The sequence below is a fragment of the Danio aesculapii genome, chromosome 6, assembly GCF_903798145.1.
Source record: "Danio aesculapii chromosome 6, fDanAes4.1, whole genome shotgun sequence".
Lineage (NCBI taxonomy): Eukaryota > Metazoa > Chordata > Actinopteri > Cypriniformes > Danionidae > Danio > Danio aesculapii.
Genome location: NC_079440.1, coordinates 35,614,909 through 35,641,766, shown reverse-complemented (window position 1 = coordinate 35,641,766; position 26,858 = coordinate 35,614,909). Strand labels below are relative to the sequence as shown.

The 26,858-nt window shown below is 34.3% G+C and overlaps 1 protein-coding gene across 1 annotated transcript; it reads left to right on the top strand.

The window, feature by feature from the left end:
- Positions 1–5,455: 5,455 nt before the first annotated feature.
- On the top strand, positions 5,456–26,799 carry LOC130230137 (tetraspanin-1). Its single transcript, XM_056459079.1, has 7 exons — positions 5,456–5,516; positions 13,752–13,958; positions 15,788–15,862; positions 21,955–22,053; positions 22,670–22,816; positions 24,981–25,064; positions 26,621–26,799. The coding sequence occupies exons 1-7, from the start codon at positions 5,460–5,462 to the stop codon at positions 26,678–26,680; spliced, it is 729 nt and encodes a 242-aa protein (XP_056315054.1). The 5' UTR covers positions 5,456–5,459; the 3' UTR covers positions 26,681–26,799.
- The last annotated feature ends 59 nt before the right edge of the window (positions 26,800–26,858 follow it).

The window sequence follows — 26,858 nt, the reverse complement described above, 5'->3', positions numbered from 1 at the left end:
CAAGGTCATGCTTCAAGTTTCGTAGGTCGCTGCATTGCAAAATTCAAGCTTGGTGAACACATTACTTGACTGAGTGAGACCAACTGAGGATCAAAACATGATCAGAAATTTGTATGGAAATTTAAAACATGGACCAATAGCTCACTTTTTTAAATGTCTAATCATCTTGTTTATTCCTGTCCCTTTTCGCAGCGCTGTACGGCAGAATTTCGCAAGCTTGAACTCTAGTGTGACTGTGGCATTACTCCAGCTTTATAATCTCTCAACCAGCCATTCGCCTGGACTACATCTCCCATTGTGCTTTGCATCTCACAGCTGAAACAGTTTACTAATATGTACACTGACAAACACAGCTGCTGATCATTAACACTGATTACATACACTATATAAAAAATACACTCACACATCTTTACTGTGGGAAATAGTTTTGTGTCGTGGACTTTACCTGTGTTTTCTTGTTTTAAATCTTGGACTGTTTCTTGTTTGCAGCACACCCTGACCTCTGCCTGTCTGTTGAATTTTTGGATTACCAAAAATTGTCGTTTGCACCTGTCTCAGCCTCTGCCTGCCTGACCATTCTATTTAATAAAGCTGCAAGTGGAACTTCGCCTTCTTTGCCGCTCCCTCATCATTACACAAACTATGTAACTATGTTGGGTTTGAATGGCAGGAATTCAGAAACTGTTGTAAAGATTACATTAATCGACCAAGTCCCTGTCCCTGAGAATATAGTGATCAATGATTGATCCTAAAAGATGGGGCTTCCTTCCCTAGAGTGCCTTATAGGTGGCTTTATTTGTCCCCATTCAAAGCTATGTGTATACAAGGTGGCATATTTTGTCCATTCTGTAGTTCATATGTTTACTCAACAACAAAGGCATAAATGTATCTACTAACCACTGGTTAAGTCTTGAAGTTGTAATTTCTTCCCCTCTCTCTCACTGCCCAAACCTGGTTTAAACATGTAAATTTGCTCATGTATGCTAATCTCTGTCATTTTAGCTGCTTGACTTGAACTGAGGTTGGACAATGAAAACTCAAACACTGGTCAATTTAGCGTTGGAGGTTTCTAAGCTAAATTTGACCAGCCTGGTGGCCAGTCTTCATTGATTGCACATTCCACCAGTAAAGCTGCAGTCACACTAGAGTTTGTGCCTGCGAAATTCTGTTGTGCGACGCTGCGAAAAGGGGCGGGATTAAACAAGACGATTAGACATTTAAAAAAGCGAGCGATTGCTCCATGTTTTAAATTTCTGTCCACAGAGGTCATGTTTTGATCCTCGATTGGTCTCACGCAGTCAAGTGATGTGATTTCGCAGGTCAGAGTTCACCAAGCTTGAACTTTGCACCGCTGCATCCTGCGAAACTTGACGTATGACCTTGAGTTTCCGGTCTGACGCATTCGCGTGCGTATGAATGGAAGTCTATGGGAGGAAAAGCCCAGTGTGACCGCAGCTTAAGAGCGGTATATGATGGTTTAATTAGCAGAGTAAAAGCACAGTTTTGCTTAAAATACTGCAATGCACACAGCATAATGAGTGACATATAAGAGTTTGAAAGAGGACAAACTCTTGGTGTGCATCTCGCTGGCTCATCTTTGACCAAAACAGTCTTTGTGAAGTCTTTGTCATGTATCAAGAGCCATAGTATCCAGGGTTATGCCAGCATACCACCAAGAAGAATGATGGGGAACTGGGAATGAACTGGGAATGCAAGAGGAACCTGTATGAAAGATATGTCCAGGTGCTAACCCAGATTGTATCCAAAAAACATAAAACCACAGCTGCCCACCCACTCACAGCAAAATTAAATGTGCACCTCAACTCTCTTGTTTCAACCAAAACTGTTCAACGGGAGCTCCACAGGGTCAATATACAGTGTACTGTTCATGGTCAAGCTGCTATAGCCAAACCTTTGGTTACTCGTGGCGATACCAATCATCGGTTTCAATGGTGCCAGCAGTGAAAATCCGATTGGCCGGTCGCCCAGTCAATCATTCAGTCAGTCAGACAGACAGACAGACAGTTGTTCAACAGCGGCCTCTGGTGGTATTATGCGAGAACAGCGCGGGCGCGAACGGCGCTCGCGAGAGACATTTGAGATGCAAAAAAGCGCACACAGCGGCCTCTCGTGGATTCGCAAAAACAAAAACTGCTAAAATACGAACCTCCCGGGACATATTTTGCGGTTTCCAGAAACGTCCACGGGACTACGTTTTCAGAATGAGCCTGGGTTGAGTCGAGGCTCAAACCAGTGACCATCTTGCTGTGAGGCGAGACCGCTACCCATTGCGCCACAGCGTTGCCCCCCAAGACAAACTGATGATGTACAACGTACCCCTATACTTTGTTGTTTCTGGAATATCAGAATAACATGTAAAAGGCTCTGCCCTCTTTTAGAATGCAGCTGCTCATTTGCATTTAAAGGTACACACTGCATACACAACATTTTTTTTTTGCTCACACCCAATGAGAGGAAATCTCTTGAGTATTTTAATAGAAAGTTTCCAGGGACATTTGGGGGACATAAGATTTTTATTTTACATCTTATAAACAGGTTTATAACATGTCCCCTTTACGTGTATGCAATTTCTCCAGATGTTATCTTGAGAAAGGATTTGTTTTGTAAGATTGAAGTGTTTTAATAGTTAATGATATTATAAATCTGTTTTACTAACCCCATCTTAGCTTTGTTTTATCAAAAAAATTTGCTCTTCAGATTATTATACTGAGCCATTGTGCTCTTTCATTGAGGTTGAATATGTCCTCATTAGAGCTTGTTTTGCAGGTTCACAAGTCGTATCATTGGCCAGCCTGTATGACAAGGGTCCCATCCTGAGAGGAGACCCTTAATGACGAAATGGCCCTCTGGACGAAGAAAAACCAACCATGCATCACCTGAGTTTCTGCCCTGGAGAGAACAGATAATACTTAATCTGGCCAACCTCATTATGGCTGTCCATGTTTTACTGGCTCCACCGATAGAGCAGAATTTTCTATCGCTTGACGTAGTTATGATGAAAAAGTGTCCACCTAATATTTTTTTTCTCTACAGGAGTATGTGTGGAGGTTATTAACTGCTTTAATTCCTAATGATGGCTGACAGGTGCTCTTCTTGGTGAGATTAAGCACTGGGTGGGTTAATGATGGGATTGGCGAGATTGTCATAACTCACAATAGGACCATTAAAGTGATATTACGAAGAGGGCTGCTGCTGATATGTGTTTAACTCTAGCAAGGTGGCACCAGGCAATCTGTCAATTTTTTTTCCTCTTTATGTGATTTTCCCGCCTGCAGGGCCCAGTCTTAGATGTGCAGGGAATGTCAAATAATACTGGACAGGAAGATCGGAAGGGGGAATATAAGTGGAAATGAGACTGAGAGAAGGCACAGGAAAGAAGTATAGACATAAATATAGAGAACTATGGAAGATGCAACAACAAGCAGAGCCTAAATATCCATTTTTAATGCTAATAATACTATTAAAGTGCCATTTTAAAGAACATATCATTAAATAATTCTAAGATAAGGATATATAAATAAAAAAAACACTTTTGAACTATTACACATTTGTTATTTGTTATTTAGATAATTCAAAAGTTCTTCCTGCACTATAACTCTAAAATAATTTACAATAACTGTTAAGGAAATATATTGTAAATGAGATATGTAAATATTCCTAGTAGTGGTACTATGTAGTATCATAAAAAAATCTGAAAAAAGAAGCATCTATCATAATAACAACTATGAATAATTAACATATTTAGACAACAATAATTTAAAGAAAATAAACATTCATATTCTAATGTAAAAAAAAATCCAAAAGTGCACTGAATCAAGTGCTCCGAATCAAGAAGGCTGTAGGAATGCTCTTTAAATCCTTTACAGGGGAACTTTATATCTCTATGCTCTTTGTGTTGTTTTTCCATGGATAAAACTGGACAAAGAAAGACATTTTCCTCCACTAAGGGACCATCAATCATCTCCAAGTATCCAGATACCACAACGGTGAACCAGTGAAGACATAAAATCTGAGAGCCTTTGCACTGCAATACTGCCCTCTATTGGTATGACCGTTTGCTTCAGTACAAAAGAACAAAGGAAAGCACACAAAGGACAGTAAAGAATGTGTACAACTGATATAAAGTGACCAAAGTCAACCTTTAAAAAGGGACTGCCCGCGTTTTGTCCTTTTTTCCTCTTGACCTTTTCTCTCTTGATACTCTTTGACCTTAGAACAATTTTAACACCAAAATCATGAATACTATTTTTTAAATGCATCTTCGTTTTGAAAACTTGATAATTTTTTTTTATCATTCCACACCTCATACATTCTTTCTATCTGCGTTCTGAATGATTTTGAGATATTGAGCCTCAAGGTTTTCGCATTCCATATAGCAAACAATATGTGTGTAACATTTGTTTTTTAAATAAAAAAATGTAAACAACTTATAAAAAACATCCCATAATGTAAATAAGTTGTTATTTAATGTCAATAACTCAATTTTGACAAAAATGTCAGATAAGAACCTTATAAATCTAAGGCGACGAATTGTATAAACAGCCAGAAAATTCATGTTCACAAACTTTTGTAGAGTAAAAAATGTTATGTTAAGCATACTATGAATCGCGTAGTAAAAATATTCAAAATACAGATAAATACAACAGTAAAGTATGATGTATGAAAGTTGTTTTAAAGGGAAAATATACAGCATGGCTCAGAACAACAACTTATTATGAGAAATCAGCCTTGATCATATGTATTATAAATGAATCTGCACGCTCAAATTGATAAAAAATATGGGGAAAAAACACTTAAAATGTATTTTGGATGTTCAGATGTTTCTTATCATCAAATAATAATAAAAGCCAAAAAGTCCAAAATCTCAGAATTAACAGGTGTACAAAAAGTACACAGCAGCCTTAAATTGGTGTCATATATATTAATAAGAAAATTGCCTTAAATTTGATATATATTATGTTAAAAAGTATATAGAACAGTAAACCGATCACGCTGTGTTGGATATTATGATAATTACACCACATATGATTATGAAGTGACATCATGGAGGTAAACCACAATGAAACCACTTTGACTGCAGGGCAAAGCTATAGTCATGTGACACACAAGCCACATTAAAGCCACTCAAACCAGCTAGGTTATATGCAAACCACTCCGAAATCACCTGTGAGCATCTCTCCTGTACTTTATTTTCATCTCCCTTCAGTCTTTTCCCCTGTATATTGCTCATTTACCAACTCACTCCGCTGAGTTTACATCTTTTACTGCACTTTGGATCAAAACAGGTGGGTTGCTTTTACGGAATCAAAACATAATTAGTTTTAATTAGTCACTTACAACATACTGTATATTATGTGTGGGTGAGTGTACGAAAGAGAATTAAAATATCAAAGCTCAGCTGTGATTTATTGACATCTATCGCTTCATTACAGATTAAAATGGGCTGCTTCACATTTGTCAAAGCTGTGATGGTCATGTTCAACTTGCTTATCTGCGTAAGTATGCCTTTTTTCCTCATTAAATGTATAAATTTGAGTGCAGCGAGAGGGGTGTTTGAAAGAATAATTGCGTTTCTTTATTTATTGACTGAGACTTTTATGTGGGGTGTAAAGAATGAAATAAATTCAGCCTGCCTCCGTATGAGGAACTAATAATTTATCCTCTCCTCTTTACAACAAACGCGCATGGTACACACATAAATTGAACAAATGTAAAACGATAACAAGAGTCCATTAGAAAAGGCTTCATGGTGAAGTCTTGATAATCACAGGCAAAGTGTGAACGTGAGTAAAGTGTTCGCGCTTGCTCACATGCAACAATTTTCATCTCATTATATTGCTCTCGGCCACTCTGTTTGAGAACTGAAGCATGCAAGAGGTTGAAATGATGGGTATGTTAAGTTGCTTGGTGGGAAAGGAGAATTTTAAGACTGTAGAACAAAGGGAAGCATATATAAGCGAGTACCATATTTCATTTACAGCATTGCTTGAGGAGTACAGTATACTGTTATTTTCTATTTGGTGAACAATTTATCTGATCTGCAACTGATTTATCAGTCTTGATACTTGTCATGATCTGTAGAGGACAAAACTGGCATTACGTAGGTTATACGGAACAGGAGGTCAAGGCTTTCTGCAAAGATTTCATTCTGTGTCAATTAAAGGCAAATAAATGAGAAATATATGCTATTCATTTTTGGACCAAATCTCAGCATAAACTAATCAGTCTGTCAATCAGTCTTAAGTCTGACAGTCAACAAAATATAAACTAATTTGATGTCAAGGCTTAAATAATAGGAACTTGCTTTATTTTGCTAGAAATATGCTGATTATGTCCACATGTTAGTAGTGCTGTGTGTAAGGGTCACACTTCACAATAAGAATAACTTGTCCAAAATGGGTATAGAAATGTTTATTTCTTGAATGATATATTTAAAGGAATACTTTACCAAAACTTTAAAATAGCTGATGTATATGCTATCCCCCTGCCCCCCCCCCTAAAAAAGCTCAAAAAAACATCACCCCCCCCCCCCCCCCTCATAAAAAGTAATCCACTTGTAAATTAAAATATCTCATGAAAGCTTTTTGAAGAAAAGAGATACGTTTTTTGTAAGAAAATGTATCTGCATTTAAAACTTTATAAACTACCAACAACTGGCATGGAAAACAGCTACAAAATCCTCCAACGTTTAGCTTTAAAACTTATTTTACATCTCAACATATTCAACATTCTTCAGAAATGGTTCTTTTATCTATGCCATCATGGTGGAATTCACCGTTTGGAGTGTCAATTTTTAAACAATCATTGCAAATTGACTCTTTCCTATATGTTGTTGTTCATTATTTTCATGATGAATGGGTGTGCTTTTTGGGGTTTTAAATTGTGGTCACTGCCATTACAAAGCTGACAAGAGACACGTTTTATTTAATATAGCTCTGATTGTGTTCATCTGAAGGAATACATTTTTATCTATGGCTTGAGAGTAAGTAAATTATCGACGCTGTCTACATTTTTGCAACATTTCTAAAATACATACAGTAACTTTGTTGTACATTTCAGATACAGTCCTCAGCATAAATGAGTACACCCCATTTTGAAAATATATTTTTTAGCCATTTCTCAGTGAATATGGGTAATATATTTGGTGTATTTGAAGAAAACAGATTTATTAAACAGATATATTAAAATCATATTTTATTCACAGAACATCTTTAGAAATGGAAAGATAATACATTTAAATTCATGTAAAATATTGCAAAAAAAAAAAATAATAAAAATGACAAACTACAACATTTGAACAAAATTGTAAATATTTCTTTGTTTCTCTTAATTTTTGCTATTTATGAAATTTTATTTAACATTTTTCCCAAACATTAAAATTTGGGCTACTAATTTTTGAACCATTATTGCAAGTTATTTTGTTAGATTAGCTCCAGATTTGGCTTCAGTACTGACTAATCTAATGTATATGCACAAATATAATATTGTAAGGCATCCTATAGAAAATATTAATTGAAATGAGAGATTAATCAGGGGTGTACTCATATATGCAGAGTATTGTACATGTTCTTCTGCGAAAACAGAAATTGTACCTACAAATCATATAAAACATTCAAGTCCTCCTGGAATGGAATGCCATAAACAGGCGCATTTGACCAAATCCTTCTGGTAAAAAATATTCAATATACCTAAGAGAGTTAACAAACCCTGTTTTATTTTCTATTAATTTATCAAAAGTTGGTACAACGCCATCTTGTGCTAGCGAAATTGACTTGAACGCACCGGACATTGTTATAACGACTTTTCAACTCTTCAGCTGGAACAAATGAATAGAAAATACAACAAGGTTTGTTAACTCTCTAAGTTATATTGGATATTTTTATCAGGAGGATTTGGTCAAACGCGCCTGTTTATGTTCCAGCATTCCGCTCATGTCAGTCATGCACCAGAATGGATCTTATTGTGGCTTCATGGGCTTATTTTGGCTTTCTTTGCAGCTGCTGTTGTTACTTTATCTTTTTTTAACAAGAATCCGGGCTTTGTCAGTATTTTTATGTTTTGGACAGTTGTTTTGACTGAAAATCAATATTCTTTGTTCTTATGTTTAGGCCATTACCTTAAGCAATAGCAAAGCAAACACTGCTATTTTCACACAATGTATTTATTTTGTACAATGTACTTATTACAGTATCTCTTTATACATTGTGAGAAAGCCTGATTTGTTCATTCATTGGGTCAGATTGCTTTGGTGACAACAATTGCTCCAGAGTGTTTTCAAGTAGACAGACTACTTCCTTCAGGTGATCTCAGTATTGGCATGTTATTGTCTACTTTATTTGGAATTCGGGCCAATGCATTCAAGAAAAAATGAGCACCCACATAGCTACAATAACCTTTATAACCTTCAAGTTGCATTTCCAATTTGCTAATATGCATCTCAAACAGCCTCCAAAGCAGTGTCTGAATGGCTATCCATCTTGATTGTAACATAGAATAGAATATTACTCAAACAGTTCCCAACATTAATTCGATCTGTACAGTTGAATGAATTTAAAAAATGCAAAATTACTCACTATTTACTCACCCTCAAGAGTTTCCAAACCTTTATAAGCGTCTTTTTCTCACTCGTTCACTCACTCTTTTCCTTTAGCTTATTCTGTGCGTTATCAGGAGTAACCACAGCAGAATGAACCACCAGTTACTCTGGCAATTTTTTTAAAACAGCTCATCCCCTTCCAGCCATAACCCAGCAAGGAGTACAATTCTCAATGCTGGAAAACAGACTCACTCTCTTATTCACACACTACGGTCAATTTAGTTTATCCGCTTAACTTATATGGCATGTCTTTGGATTCGGGGAGGAAGCAGAAATCCAGGAGCAAACTCACTCAGACACTGTTCTTTCTTCTGTTTAACACAAAAAAAAATAATATTTTGAAGAAAGCTGAAAACATGTAACCATTGACTTCCATAATAGGAAAAACAAAGACTGTCCGAATACTACATTTGAAATTGAATTCACTACATGACTGTTAGAAAAGTACGTTCTATACAGTATGAACTTGAGCAGTATGAATGGAACTCGGACACACTAAATCTGCTATTTCCTATTATCAATGGACGTACCTGAGTCAGTTGCGTCACTTCACTCTATTTCATGAATTTTCTCGTGTGGCACCATGGGATAGCATTGTGTCCATCGGATGTGCACTTCATAATCTTGGCGGAAGTTGTAGGTCATCAGGGTACTTCTTGCATACTGTTTATCAAATTCTATGAATTTAGACACACTACTGGGCACGCATACTGTTTTTAGCGTACTATAAAGTATGGACTTATGAGATTTCAGACGGAGCCAAATACTCTTTCATTTTATTTTCGGCTTAGTCCCTTTTTTAATTTGGGGTCGCCAGAGCGGACTGAACCGCCAACTTATCCAACATATGTTTTATGCAGCGGATGCCCTTCCATCACTGGGAAACATCCATAAATACTCAATCACACACATACACTACGGACAACTTAGCCTACCCAATTCATGTCTACCACATGTCTTTTGGACTTGTGGGGGAAACCGAAACACCTGGAGGAAATCAACACAAACACGGGAGAACATGCAAACTCTACACAGAAATGCCAACTGACCCAGCGGGGGCTCGAACCAGCAACCTTCTTGCTGTGAGGAGATTGTGCTACCCACTTCACCATCGTTCTGCTTCTTTCGTGTTTAATAGAAGAAAACATGTCATAAAGGTTTAAAACAAGTAAAGAGTGAGCAAATGATGCCAGAATTTTCATTTTTGGATGGACCTCTATAAATATCTGAGTGATGGCCAAGATTGTGAGTCTAGCAAAGCAACAGATCACACACACACCAAGAGAAATGGCTCTCAATTTTCTGAATACTAAACTGAAGCAGCAGATTATTCTTCACAATTTTTTCTTCACTGTTCTCTATAACTCCCTGTGTAATACCATGGAAATTCAACTCATTTTCCTCCCCTGCCCAAGTCTAATCAGTTTTATTCCATTTCAATACAGTGTGCTATTTCATTTTCTTATCTTACCCTTAAACATAATCTGATTCCCATGTAATGTCTCCAAGAGCGTCTTCCTTTGACACATCATTTCCAATATTATACCAAGCATGGTGGCATTTTATCAATGCATTACTCACTTAAAATAAAAATAAAAAACACACACACACACACCAGCAATAATTATAGCAGGGCAGCAGCAAATTCTGAAGAAAAGAAGTCTAAAGTAATACACCCGTCACAATCTATTTGCGTAGAGATGTGTCCATTATAAAAAGCTGTCCATTATCAAGCATCCCAACTATTCCCAAAGCTCCATGAGCACAAACGGGAACTGATAAAATGAAAATGACTCTCATGTGGAAAAAAATTATATAAACGTTGACAGGAAGGGCTATTGAGTGTTTCATGTTCGTCTGTCAGTTGGATGTGAGCTGCCCTGACAGCCGTGATTGTGTCTGACAGAACGTATCAGGTTTCAGAGATTGTTATGCCACCAAATGTGAATTAACATGCTGACACCATCCCGCTCATTAACCCAAACCAGCACCAAGTGTGCTCTGGGGCTTAGACCTTTTGATTTCACTCTGCCTGAAGACATCACTTAAAACAGGCGATGAATAAACCTGTTCTCACCGTTAAATAAGGCAACCATGGTGTTGTGTCTGAAGACACAGATTGACAAAAAATATTGTGCATCCATCATCACCCCAGGAGATCCATGCCATAAACGGACTTGGTTATGTGTCAAGGCTATTGTTTGAAAAAGTCCTGGAAGTGACATAATTGAGCAATTGAGCACCTAATCCTGCAGGCTTGTGGCCATTGAGGGCACCCTTAAGTTTTCTATTGAGCCATTGCCATTGTCGAATGACCTATTCTATGGCAGAACACACATAACTCAGGTACACTCCTGTAATAATGGGAAATCCATACAGGGCCTTTTTTTTTTTTTTCAAATAACGTAATGGTGAGAATAAAAAGGTCATGGGAAAATGCAAAAGATACATGAGCTGAATCCATGTGACAACAAATGATACATATTTGCTTCTGGTCATTATGCTTTATGTGTGTAAATTACAGCAAAATAACTTGAGCATGAGGTATAATGATTGAACGAAAATATGTAGGTAATCTGTAATGTATGGTTCTGATAAGGTTACACAATATCAGATCAGTTTTGCGAGAAAGAAGCAAAATGTTGTAATCTACAATTGCTGGTCACATTAATGTCTTTGATCCTGTGCATATTCAAATAACAAACTTCTCTAAATTCATTGTATAATTATGTGCATATTTCGATCATGTATTCTACATGAACATTAAAAGTGCTGACCAGAGCAAAACTGCTTGGTGTTATAAGTGGCTCATGTATTAATTACGGGCTGTTAAGTGATTTTCTTTCTGTAATTAAATACATTATGTGAACACATACGCTATAACTCAAATAAATATATCCAAACATTCAATTTGACTGAGCAATTATCTCCAAAAGAAAATGTAAGGCATTATTGTGTGATATTGCCTCTATACAACACTTTGAAGGCAAAAGTGTGTATATTAAATGAAGCAACCGCACAGAATGTCTTAAAAACCCTTAATTCTACCACAGATTCAAATTCTATGTAGACAGTTTTAACAGATAAGCCAAAGTCTATGTTGCATCGCATAAAATGTAACAAAGTCCTAGTTGCAATATGAAGAGTGCTGTATATTCCTAACTATATATAGTTATCTGCAGAGCTACCTGTGCATTAAAGGGCCACAAAACACTAAAACACATTTTTAGAGATGTTGACAGTCATATATGTGTCCCACGTACTAAAAACACAATTAGGACCCTTATTTTCACTAAAAAGTGAAAATTGTTTGTTTTTGCACTATTTCGAGCAAATTTGTTCTTCCGGTTTGAAAAGAAATTTTGAAGCTGCGTCACGGCCATGAGATACTTGTGTAAATTCAAGTGTGGAGACTGGATGTCTGTACCGGCCAGTACAATGTGACGCCATTGAGTTTTCAGCATTAATTCATGAGAAAGACTTGGTTAGAACGAATCAGCGCGCTCTATTGTGAATGAGGTACAACTTCATTAATATGCATGATATAGCTTCGAATATAGCTTTTACCTGTTACAGTGTTCAGACAGCAGAAAGACGCCATGTTGTGTTGACAACCGTAGTTAAAACAAGAAGAATTGTTAGGAGACATGGGTCATCATTGTTGCGTTTATAAATTGCCACAACGAAGATTTTGTTTCATTTTCCCATGATGAGAGCACAAATCGCGGGTGACCACACATTTGTGTATTACAGTGGTCATCTAACACGCAACAAAATATGTTTGTAAGGAATTTTTTTTTTACCCGAGAGCTTTTCGCATCTGGAAATGGTGAAATCCAGATTTGCCGCTTGTCTTCTTTTAAAAAAGGGCACGGTTCCAGTTGGTGTTGATTGTCCTGTCTCTATGAATTTGGTAAGTGTGTGATTAGTGTTCTTGTTTATGTTTATTTAAATGGCAAAGATAGTATCGTCAACAGTACTCTTTCAGTTTTTAAAGACATAGTCAAAATGATTTAGTTACCAAGTTTAAATATGTTAATATCACAACAATATTATGGACTGAAAGATCCGCTGTAAATGCTGCTCTTCGAATGTAAACATCTTAATCAAACTATGGATGTGACAGGATAGTCTACACACACACACACACACACACACACACACACACACACACGGCTGTTTGACACTATTCTCTGCACCTACCAAGTCTCTGCATCTACAGAGAAATTTGGAGATTTTTTCTCCCATTCGGCATGCGGAATCAAATTCCATTAAAACTACACTCTTCCAGCAGTTCCTTGCATCCAATATCTTGTCTGTCACAGGGGGCAGGCATGAAATGTTCCTGAATGAAAGTGAAAATCCCAAACTGCAGTTAAAAATTTACAAATTATGGCTTTAAGTTCATGGCTTTTAAGTCAAGCTTATCTTAAAACCAATAATCTCATCTTAATAAAGCATTAGTTTGAAAGTTCACTAAGAAAAGCTACAGTATGCATCTTTTCAACAGTTACAGGGATTTCTTTACATGTTACGTCTCTTCAATATAATAATCTCTGGGACTGACTCATACATGAGAATCCAAAATTGTCAAAAAAAAAAAAAAAAAAAAAAAAAAAAAAAAAAAAAAAAAACGAACAAATGCTACACTAATAAATAAAAAAAAGTTCAAAGTTTAAACAACTACATTCTCACATAAAGATACTCTAAAAATATACTATGGTGATGCAACAACAGCAACAACGGTATTTGCTTAAATATAGTGAGTTAAGTCCTCTGCCATGGCACTTGCAGTGAGAAATGCTAAACGTGGAGTGACACAAAAGGAATGACCTCTCAGCCAATCAGATTCTAGAACCAGAATGAACTGTTGTATATTTACATTTCACTGCTACTTGTTTAATATGCTAAATATATCCCACAAACTGAAATATTGCTTTTATCCTTTTCCATTCATCCATGTAACCAGCTTTGACACAATTTACACTGTATAAAGCACAATAGAAATAAAGGTGTATAAATATTATTGGACTTCCTCAATAGGTGGCCAATATTGCCCCTAAAAACTTTTGTTTTTATTGGGGAAGATAATCCATCCATTATCTGATTATTTGAGGTTGTGATGTTTTGACAGCTGGCGGGCATATGTGTGGCTACTGTAGGGATATGGGTGACTGTGTATGAAAACTCCTTTATGAGCATTTTACCACCCTTTAATGACAAGATCTGGAGTCACGTCAATGTGGGAATCTTCTGCATCAGTATTGGCGCAGTCATGACATGGCTTGGAATGATTGGATGCTGTGGAGCTCAAAAAGAGAGCAAATGCCTTCTTATAATGGTAAGAGCACTCCTTTAATTAAAGGGATAGTTCACCCAAAAATGAAAAAAAAAAAAAAGTCACAGTCCAGTCCTTCTGAAGTGTTTTTCTGTTAAAGGGCATCTATAATGAAAATCATATTTTGGAAGCTATTTGGACAGAAAAGTGTGTAGGTATGGTGCATCCACAGTGATATTGGAGTGATTTTTTTAATTTCCTGACGTTAAAATAGGATCTAAATCACTCCCATTTTGAGGCCCACCACAACGTGATGAAGAAGTGCGGTTTCCCTGCCCACCTAATTGACTGACAACCACGAATTAACATGTCTTCGTAGCAACACGTTTAATAATTTCAACAAGACAGGACGTGCGCAAAGCAACTGGGATTAAAGGATCTGTTCAGCTCTCTGTGATCATCAATAATCATCTAATGTGATCAAGAATATGTTTTACAAGTTTAAAATGTTTTAAAACATTCATGTTTGTAATGAATTACAGCAATTTTGCCGTCTTTAGCCGCATAGTGTCAGTACAATTATAAGAGACGCTTCAATCCCAGTTTGTGGATGTTAAATAAGATTTATTTTGTACATTAACAGCAGTGGATATTAACGTGTAACTTGTCACATTTGCTGTGCAAAAACAGTGTGTGTATCTGCTATGTGTGTGCATGAACTTAACGACATTATGTGTGACTTATGGAAAGGCTTGAATTTACTCCACAACAAATGCATAAAATAATCATTGGTAAAGTTCTCACTCTAGTATTTCGCAAACGTTACGTGAGATCCGCTTCCTTCATGTCTGTCACTGTGCTGTTTATCTGACGGAGACAGAAACGGAGACGCACGGACAGGCAAATGGGAATGGTGGGCGGGGAGAACTAGCATTAAAGGCACAGACAACAAAAACAGCTACACTGTGTTCAAAGCTGAAAATTGCAATATTCTGAAAGGTACAGTATAGTAAATAATCTGATGGTGTTTTGAGCTGAAACTTCACAGACACAAAAGACTTGTCTTAAATGTTGAGAAAGGGGTAAAATAGGTGCCCTTTAAAGAAAAAATAAGATATTTTGAAGATTGATAGTAGCTACTGACATTCACAGTAAGAAAAAGAACACAATTAAAATGACCAGTTTTTAGTATGCCTCAAAACTTCTTCGTGTTATGTTCAACAGAAAAAATAAATAAAACCAAATAGATTTGGAACAAAATGGTGACAGAATTTCACTTTTTGATGAACCATCCCTTTAACTTACAAGTCAGAATTATTAGCCCTCCTAGAATTTTTCAAATATTTTCCAAATGATGTTTAACAGAGCAGGACATATATTTCCTATAATATTTTTCTTTTGGAGAAAGTCTTATTTGTTTTTCTTTTAGCTATAATAAAAGCAGTTTTTAATAAATAAAAAAACATTTTAAGGTCAATATGGTTATCCCTCTTAAGCAAAAGTTTTCTTTGATTGTCTACAGAATAAACCATTGTTGTACAATAACTTGCCTAATTACCCTAATTTATCTAATTAACCTTGTTAAGCCTTTAAATTGCACTTTAAGCTAAATTCTAGCATCTTGAAAAATATATAGGAAAATATCATTTATTTTCGTCGAGGCAAAGATAAAAGAAATCAGTTATTATAAACGAGTTATTAAAACTATTATGTGCAGAAATGTGTTGAACAAATCTTTCCGTTAAATAGAAATTATGAAAAGAACATACAGGGGGGCTAATAATTCAGGAGGGCTAGTAATTCTGACTTCAACTGTATATCTAATTCCAAATGAAAAATGATGTTTTAAAGTTTTGTATGTATGTTCACCCTCTGTTTCTCTATACAATCAGTTCTTCTCCATCGTCCTGATCATTTGCATTGCTGAGGTGGCAGCTGCAGTAGTAACCCTGGTCTATTCCTCATACGTGAGTCTTGCTCCAAACCACTGACCTCTCTGCCAATCCTCCCCATCCCCCAACACTCTTTGTCTATTTTTTCCTTTTGCTGCATGTAAATTCCCATCATACTCTGGCCATCATTAAATTAGGGGGTTTGAAATGGCTCCAGCACATTCAGCCACTTAATAACTCCCAGATTGCCTCAGGCGCTATGCCAGCACTCTCACTTTGAGCAATTTATTGCACTACAATATTGACGTTTAGGCATTTTATATGCAAAACAGGCGATTTACATACAGAGCTTCACCCATTTAGTGAAATGTATAATAATTACAACAACTTTGAATGAGTTATGGAGGGTTTGTTAAGAGAATAATGCCATTTAATTAAAGAACACAAAGGCCTTTTAGGGCAAATTAAAAAAATTGAATTCCATTTAACAGACAGCAATCTCATTTAAAGCATATAAATATATGAACTTAGAGAGAAAAGGAATGTTTATATTGTACTGCATACAGAGAGTTTACAGTATACAGGAATTAAAATCTGAAAGAAAGAAAGAAAGAAAGAAAGAAAGAAAGAAAGAAAGAAAGAAAGAAAGAAAATATTTAATTTAATAATTAGAAATTAATAATTATATGATAGCTTTAATTTAAATAAACAATTATGCATTATTTTCCTTAATTCTTAAATATATTCATAATAACGTTTCTTAATTTCTTTGATTTCATTATTTATTACCATTAATTAATTAAGCAATTTAATGGTGTGAACCAAGTTAATTCAAGGTCAGATATGCTTTAATTATAGCTGAAACCATAAAACCATCATTTACATGTTAACTGAGTTTGTTTTACGACTTCATATATACAGCTTATTCATAAAAATATGTCCTCCTTAAAAAACTAGCCCACTTGAAAAAAGACGAAGTTAGATCTCTTTCTCTCTCTCTCTCTCTCATTTATTTATATATATATATATATATATATATATATATATATATATATATATATATATATATATATATATATATATATATATATATATATATATATCTGTGTGTGTGTGTGTGTGTGTGTGTGTGTGTGTGTGTGTGTGTGTGTGTGTGTGTGTGTGTATATGCAATATCACACAAGTAGCAGTGTGAGTATATAAGGCAATGGCAGTATATTAGCATGCCTTAGTGCCCCACCAGTGACGATATACAGCCATATCGCACTGCTACGAGTGTGATATTGCATTTATACAGTTTGATGGCATAATAGTGTACATAAAAAACAAAATCAAACACGGAGAGTCTAAAATTACTTTTGTATGAGGAACTACTTTCTTCTGCCATTCATTCACATCTGCAGCTGACCTCAGAGCAGCAGAAACTGTTGTTAATTTAACCAACAACACTTTAGAGGTCGTATTTGAATGATTCTCTAGCGTAATGTCTAAAGTGATGACAAAACAGGTGATTTTGCTCATGTTAAGATTATAAGGCTGAACGGCATGAAATGCCATCAGTCAAGAGACATGTGCCAGTATTTCTCTGTTGCAATTGAAATTTCACAATAACTAATCAAGAAAAAGTCAGAGCAAAGCAAACACTACCAGATGTCTATAGTTTAAATACAGCACTACAAAATTTAAATGAGAGGGATTGACTTAGAATGTCACTTACCCGTTTTATAATGATTTGATCAGCTGAGTTTTTCTCCTCTAAGAGCTTATTATGCAGTCTCTGTCACCATCTTGTGGTGGAACATCAACCATCTTTGCTCTGCTCATAATGACAGATTGACGGATGGATGCCAACGCGCTGTATCACCGAAATTATAAATATTTAAAGTAGGCACTATCCTCATAAATAAACTGCATAGATGCAATCTAAACCACTACATTCTCGCCAAAAAATGCCTCAAAAGTACATTATGTTGTTTAACTGCTGCAATATTTGTCAAACTGTAGTGAGTTTACAGATCTGCTGCCATTCTATGTGGGAGGAGTAATACTGAAGGATGAGGAGGCTGTACGAGTGCTGTTATTGCAGAATTACACACGGCTATCAAGCCAATCAGATTCGAGAACCAGACAGAACTGTTTTTATATATATATATATATATATATATATATATATATATATATATATATATATATATATATATATATATATATATATATATATATATATATATATATATATATATATATATATATATATATATATATATATATATATATATATATATATATATATATATATATAAATAAACAAACATTACTTTTAAGGGTTTTTGTTTTATAATTAGTACATTTTTAGAGCTCAATGTACATTATAATGAGCAGACATATAAAAAAAAAAATCCTGATTTAAAGCTTGCTATTCTATAATCGATTTTAGTTTATTAGCAAATGCAATCCTTCTTTTTCTATTTAATCTATGAAAAATTGGCAAGCATATCTATAGTCAAAAAAAAAATAAATAAATGCAAAAAATGTTGCTTATTTCTCTGTTTATAGCAATGTGTTGCCACGCTTCTCTTCAAAGCAAACTACAAGCCATTTGACTGGATAATGAAGAAGATTTTTATTTACTAAACCTATATGAAGACACATTTAATTGGGTGAGTGGAGGGCCCTACGAATATGCCATTATATATCTTTGAAAACAGGTGATAGGTTAAGGCAAAGGGGTCATAAAAGAGCATGAGAGAGGACTTGAGGATGCAATGAGAACCATCTGTGTCAGAAAGGCATGAAATGTATACAACACATGTTGAAACTGTCATGTATATTTAAAAAGACACATACTGTATGGGAGAGAAGAGTCCAGTTTAGATGTTTGAAACATAGATACTAGTCATGATTACCAAATGTGAACTGTATGTGGAAAAACGGTGATGATTATATTAGATCTGTAAATTATAAGGGCCAACAAGAAGAGGGGTCTTTAAATAGGGGTCGTAAAAGAGTAGGAGCTGGGAGAGGCCTGTTGAACCAGTAAACAGCTGTGAAAACACAAAGGTGGGAGGAAGCAAGGATAAAGGGGATAGCAAATTTGAGGGACACTGGATTTGTCCTGGAGTGAGACTAGAGATGGGTCTGCTCCAGGCTGTCTCTGCTTTTTTGGGAAATATTCCAATAAAGTATATTCTTCTGATATTCATAACCCCAGTCTGAGCTTGATTCATTAAGAAAACAGCCAGAAACCACAACAATAACAAAAGTCCAGTATCATGGACAGCAGGCTTTATTGTTGGTGAACTGAATGTTCATTTGTAATATGCACTGGTTCCGTAAGGGTTAAACTTCATAAAAACTATAATGGTTACTACATGCTATAAAAAAAAATGAAATAATAGGTGTTGCTCAGATGTACTCATTATTACAGTGCACTATTAAACTATTCATTAGATACTTGTAATGATAAAAAAAGATGCCAAAACAGATGCCCTTTCACTCATGCATATGGACCACACTGTAGGCTATATCTGTGACATTTGGTAATTGTGGTTCCACTCCACTGGGACCGAAAATGGTCTTCTAGGTATTTACGCAAGCGTAGAATCAGTTTGTTCATGAAACATCATTTATACAGCTATCTGAATGAAACGCGGTACTTCATCAACAAGCCAGAGCGCTTATTGCTACTGGGGAGTCACCAGAAAAGAAGAGTGCAGGACATTCTTGTGAATTATAGATGGACTAAATCGTTCGGAGGAACATTAAGCATGCAAATACCCATTTAATGTTCTGTTTGTCACCATCACACTTTTATCCATTCATTTATTTATTATCCTGACAGAAGAAATTGGCGCTTTAATAATTCATGCGCAAGTCTATGAGCAGCTGCGCCATTGTGATTTCGATAAGAAATAGGCCTCACAAAGTCATAATAATCACACTATATGAATTTGAATACTATTACATGTTTGCATTAATATGTAAAATTGTTACAGAATAAGCCAAGTCGTGGTAGAGATTGCGCTTTTAATGTTCAGTTGGTCACAGCTGTTTACTGTGTGATCCAAAACGTAATCACCCCATTTCAATAACGTTCCGCTGATGCGGTGTCGTTTGGCAATACCATTTTCACTGTTTAAATTAAAGATCGCTATTATGATAAGAAGAAGTGCATTAAATTTACGTTCTTATTTTCAGCTGATGCTATAAATGACATTCTGCGCCAAACACACCGGTCTCAGATCAGCAATTAGCAATCGCTCGGTTGCCTTCCAGCGCTTTGTCCTGTCTAGATTGTGAGGGAATTCCTCCAGACATTGATGGATTAGCTTGTGTGTAATAACTCTACTGATCTGTGCCGCTTCCAGTGCTTCATAGGCGGGAGGGGGAGCTGTTTTAATTGTGTTTTGTCTGCGCATCCCCGCAGGCCTGCTGTGCTGAAGACCAGTCTCGATGACCCCTCCTTTACTGGCAAACACATCACACGTGTAACACTTAGCAACCGAGTCCTTGTGTGACTGAAACTCATCTTGGGTTTATTAATCAAATTCAAACTAATAAGACAGATGGGGAAAAGAAAGTACGAGAAGGAAGACAAGAATGGAGCGCAAAGCATATGTAGCCCCAGTGTTGTATAGTGTACACTTATAGTTATCAAAATACATCTAGTTCTAAAATCCTTAAATAAGAGGTTTACAGTATGTGTGATTATTGAACAGTGTTCTTTGGATGCAGCATAGTTTAGTTTAATAGTAAATTGGACATCATCTTAAAGTTGTTTTTACCACTCATTAAATTTGGTATTTCTATAACAACATGAAAATTAGGCATTTTATAGCAGTGACGGTTCATTTAAAAAGGACGTATTATGCAAAAATCACTTTTATAAGGGATTTAAACACAGTTCTGCGGCACAAGTCTGTGAATATAAGCTGCTTCTAATGGTATAATTTTATTCATTTTATTTTTTATAATCACACTTGATAAAAACAGTCTGCAGAGACACTTTGATGGACATTCTCGCTTTGTACATGTCATCAAAGGGGGAAAGCCCTGCCCATTAGTGACGATCTCGCCCTCATTTGTATAAAACACAAGTCTTGTTTTTGAATCTGCCACTATGCTGACAGATAGACATTTGTAGCTCCACCCTCTTTTGAAATGAGGGGTGGGAGCACAATCTCATTTGAATTTAAAGCGTCAGTCACCAAAATGGCACAATTAGGATCAAAGCCTAAAAAGAGCAGTTTCAATAAGTATTTTTTTCTGATTTATTTTGAGCTGAAACTACACCATACACACTCTAGGAATATTAGAGAATTATTTTACGTCTTGTAAAAAGGAGGATAATAAGTTGAGGTTTGACTTTACAATAATGTTACATTAATGTTAATTACTAGTTGAAGTAATTATTCATCTTGATTAATGTTAGTTAATGAAAATAAAGTTGTTCATTGTTAACACACACTTTTTAAACTATTGTTAACAAGCACAACTTTGGCTTAGTATAATGAGATAAATGTAGAAGTGCTATTTATGTAACGGAAAATCAAACAGCTTGCTTAGCCACTTCAAAAACTTTCCTGATTTCTTTAAAAGTTTAAGGGGTTATGTATGGACCTTTTCTGATCTTTCTCTTGAATGTTGCTAAAAAGCGAGTGCAAACATCTGAATGTTGAACACCTGTGGTTACTTCTTAATTCTAGATGATAACATGGTCTTAGATTACGAATAAGGTATGAAAAATATGTGCATTACAAAAATTTATTTTAATCAACTCAACAGTTTTAAGTTGAGTTCTATGTTTGTTTTTTTTAAGTAAAATCAATTTATCAATTTTAAAGCAATGGGATTACTTTTTAGCATAGAATGTATGTTGAAGGACAATCACAACAAACTGTTAACAAATATTAAAGAGATAGTTCACCCAAAAACAAGAGTTTTTCTCTGCTGTTGAAAACAATCGAAAATATTTTAAAGAATGTTAGTAACCAGATGATAAAAAGAAAGGGTTTTCCAGGTAATGATTCCTCAAATCTGAAAGAGTGCTAATAATATAATGACTGCAAGTTGACATACTGTACAATAGTTTCTTAAAATCAAAAGAATGTCTAGAAGTTTCTTTCTGAATCCTCTTGTTTTCCTGTTTGCCTTTGTGATTTTGTAAGGCTGAGATCTTTCTAAGAATGTGGGCCATACCTGGACTGAAGGAGCAGTATGGCAAAAATCAAATCTTCACAAACTTGTGGAACTCAACCATGACCACAGTAAGCCACGGTCAACCAAATGCATTCACTACAATTGATCTGTGCCTCAGGCTTTTCAGTGGTCAAATAAAATTAATCCATCATGTCAAATTTCTTGGCCAAAATGCCCTTAGCAGTAAAGGAGGGGGCTGACTTTAAATGTGAAAATTAGCTTACTAAACAGACTACCTAGAATTTGACAGCCTAATGAAAACCTTTCATGAGCTTTGCAGATCAATACTAACATGTATAACATTGAGAACGTGTGTAAATATGTTACAAAAACAGTCCTTCCATATTTGTGAATATATATTTGTATTAAGATTATTTAGTATTTGTATACACGTTATGGGTGTTGTTTACTGTGCATATTTAGTATATAGATATACAATTACAATACATTTATTTCAGTATTTATTCATGTAATGTTGGTAAATTCAGTGCATTAATGTTAACATGTTTGAATTCAGGTTTAGACATGCATTATTATATATAAAACTATATATTTATAATTTTAATATATACACAATAAATACACAGCACAAACACACATATTGTGTAAAAATTATCTTCTTTTGGATGTTATTAACCCAGCACTAATATATATTGATCTTACCTTTTCATTGTGTGTAAACAGTTGCAGTGCTGTGGCTTTAACAACTACACCGACTTCTCTGGATCCTACTACTATAAGCAGAACGGAGAACTTTACCCTCCTGCTTGTTGTTTAGGTCTTGAGCTCTTCCCCTGTGATGAGGACAATGCAGATTACAGCAGAGTTATGGTGAGAAATGTAGAGATTGTTCAGAATTGTAGAAAATAATTGTAAAACTGCAAAAGATAGCAAAGATTTGGGTATGTTTAGCAAATCTGTTAGGTAGCTGATGTATATGATTTACTATATATGCAAATATGACTGGGATCATGTTATTGTGTCATAAATTAAACTTATATAAAGCAGAATTGGGAACATTTTGGATAAATAAATCAAAAGTCAAGTGCTGTTCACCTAATCACAATTTGGACTAGTGTCTGTGAATAGTAAACAGCAAAATATATTATTTAAACAAAGCTTTGAAAAACAATGCACTTTAAAGTTTAAAGTATTGGTAACAAAGGTGGTCATACTTTACAATAAGGTTTCATCAGTTAATGTATTTACTAACATCAACTTATAATGAACAATACTTGTGAAGCATTTCTTAATCATGGTTCATCATTTACTAATGCATGACTAAATTAGAATTCATACTTGTTAACAGTTTATGCACTGAGTTAACAGGAACTAACAATAAAAGACTTTATCTTCATTTACTAATGTTACAAGAATACTGTAGTAAAATGTATTGTTGATTGTTTGTTTATAGTAAATACATTAACTGATACAGCCTTATTGCAAAGTGTTACCAAAATATGTATATATGTAAAATATTTAAGTATATACCCCCATATTTTAAATATATTTATATTTACCTATTGTAATTTTCTGCAAATTAATGCTTGAAATGATAGTATTTTATGTTTTAAAAACTCTCAGTACTTATAAATAAAAAACGTATAAATAATGTTCTTTGTGAATGAATGGTGCTTTTGCAACACGTCAGCTTTATCTTCTCTGAATACTGCTCTGAAAATGACTTTACAAGCACTGTTTTATATGTGTGCAAATCTATCATCACATCATGTACACGAAAACACAGGCATCTTTCCAACATCCTGTGAATATGCTGCAGAAAACATACTGTACTGTTTACAACAAAATCAGCTACAGATTAACTCTGACTCTTTTGGAGTCATTATTAAAGCCGTTGACAGAGGGAATACTAAAAAATGAAGAGATAAAAAGGCCAAACTGGAGACAAATTAGAACTATACATAACTATTACATTTTGTTTTCTTTTCATTTGAAACTTTTGTAATGCTTAAAATATTACTTTATCTTAAAAATACAATCTTGAGATGTGAATTTACCCTTGGCAAATTCAGACTTAATGTTTTTGCTCAAATGTAAATAGAAACTAACAAATATTTTCTTGCACATTGTTGCCTCCTGTACATCATCTTATTATTTTTTGGGAAAAGTCTGTGTTATTTTCAGTCCAAAAATACTTGCTGAGTAAATAAAAGTAACTTTAATTTGCCATTCGGGTTTGACCTTATATTATATTATATTATATTATATTATATTATATTATATTATATTATATTATATTATATTATATTATATTATATTATATTATATTATATTATATTATATTATATTATATTATATTATATTATATTCTGTTTGATATGTTTAATGTTCCATAATTCAAAATGATTCCAATGAAATGATAATCATCCTGATCATCCTGAAAGCATGTGAAAGGAGAACAGCTTCTGGACACAATTGTTTTGGAGCCAGTTGACTGACCCATAATGACATGTGACAAATGTTGCATTCAAGTGCACCTGGAAAAATCCTACCTCCAAGTCAGGGATTTGTTATTTTGACATGTCATGTATGTTACAGCTAAATAACAACTGTATTTGAAATGCAGCTTGCAAAACAAACAAATATAAAACATACAATTATTATATTATTATAACTTATTGCAGACTTGATTTTTTTTGTATTTTGATATATTATATCATAATACATCATATTATTTTAATTTGTTTTCACAATTATAAACAGACTAGTTTGTAGCACAAATGGTTTAACTGTTGATTGCAGTTATTTATCTGTACCAGCACCATAACTATAGTGTCCATGGGGCTTACCATTCTTTCTATATAAATTACTAGACAAAAACGTCATTTCATTCATATTCATGAGACAAGCTGATAAGGTATATAGATGTGACCCCCCACACACACTTTTCAGATGGTCGCCATGCCCATGTGTATTACAGCAGTGCGGTTATGTGATTTGGGCACTTTCGTCTGATATTGGTTTCTCTTCCCAGGGCTGCTTTAAACGAATTGTTAAGCACACCAAAATGAATGTCAACATTCTAGGAGGAATAGCTGCTGGAGTCACTGCCATCGAGGTAAACATAACACATCCATCATGCTGTTACAATAACGAATGCATTGGGTATATGAAGTTGAACAGCTCTCAGGATTTGACTTTTACCTTTATCATGACTGGTTAGGCCTAGTTTGGGATGCACAATAATTTTGCACTTTGCATGTGCAGCACAAACTACGTCAATGTGCTTATGCCTTATTCAAAATTTAAGACAATTTTTTTGAAACTACATAAAAAAATATTAGTAAATTAGCAGTTTTCCTTATATCCTATTTATTTATACTTTTAAATTGCATGATGGAACCTTGATTTTTCACCCAATAACTTTTAACCTTTTAAAGCTCGAAAAAGTGACTTATTACTTATTTTTTATTCATTACATAACTTCCAACTACTAAAATGTCAATAAAAGTCATTTTGTTAAACTGTAGAGATAAATTTTTAACTTCAAACATCGACAGAGCAGATATCAAGGTCCCAGAACCATAAACCAACACTTGTAAATAACAAAATATGAAAAAAAAAAAATTATTGTACCTTTAATGATTCAATCTAATGTAAATCACCATGCAAAGGTTTGATGCAAGTTCCTTTAAATGACAAGCAGCAAAGATGGTCGGCACTCTACATATACAAAGAGAAAATGAATCATTACACAGGTGAAGATTCATAGCAGATACATTAACACTTTTCTCCTGATGTATTATTAAAAAAAAAAAAAATACACAAAAAAAAAAAAATAATAATTCAGAGGGGGGCTAATAATTCTGACTTCAACTGTATGTATATATGCATGTACATACAAATGATGTTTAACAGAGCAAGGAAATCTTCACAGTATGTCTGGTAATATTTTTTCTTCTGGAGAAAGTCTTGTTTGTTTTATTTCGGCTAGAATAAAAACTGTTTTTATTTTTTATTAAACCATTTTAAGTTCAAAAATATTAGCCCCTTTCAGCTATATATTTTTTTGATAGTCTACAGAACAAACCATCATTATACAATAACTTGCCTAATTACCCTAACCTGCCTAGTTAACCTAATTAAATGTGTTGAAAAAAAATCTGCTCTCCGTTAAACAGAAATTGGGGGAAAAAAAAAACAGGGGGGCTAATAATTCTGACTTCAACTATAAATATATATATATATATATATATATATATATATATATATATATATATATATATATATATATATATATATATATATATATATATATATATATATATATATATATATATATATATATATATAATATCTTGATGATTATAAACTCATTTCATTTCAGGTGTTTACAATCAGTTCACAAATGTAATTTCAGTCACAGATGTAATTTAAGTCTCATTAGGTTAACATCTTAGGAATTCTGATCTTATTATCTTACAACAACATCCTAACAATCTTAATTGCAATGCATCAGACAGGTATTCTACCATGTTGTACATCTTGTCTTAAAAAATTTAATAAATTATTCACTAATGCATTTATTTAACAATTTTATTAATTTATTTATGTTTAGACAAGGTGTACAATGCAGTACACTACCTTCAAATAATAATGTGTTTTGTTTTCTAGTTGGCAGCGATGGGAGTGGCTATGTATCTCTATTGCTACCTGGACAAAAAAGAAACCTGAAAGTCTTACTAGTTCTTACAAGAATTATAAATATTTTTTGTTTATGATTCAAAGTAGGCAAGCAATACTGTAAATGTTATGAAGTTGATTATTGTAAGATTTTATTTGTTTGATTTTAACAAGGCAAAGTGGATGACAAAATTGTTATTTGATTTTGAAAAGGGAAAATAATCATTTT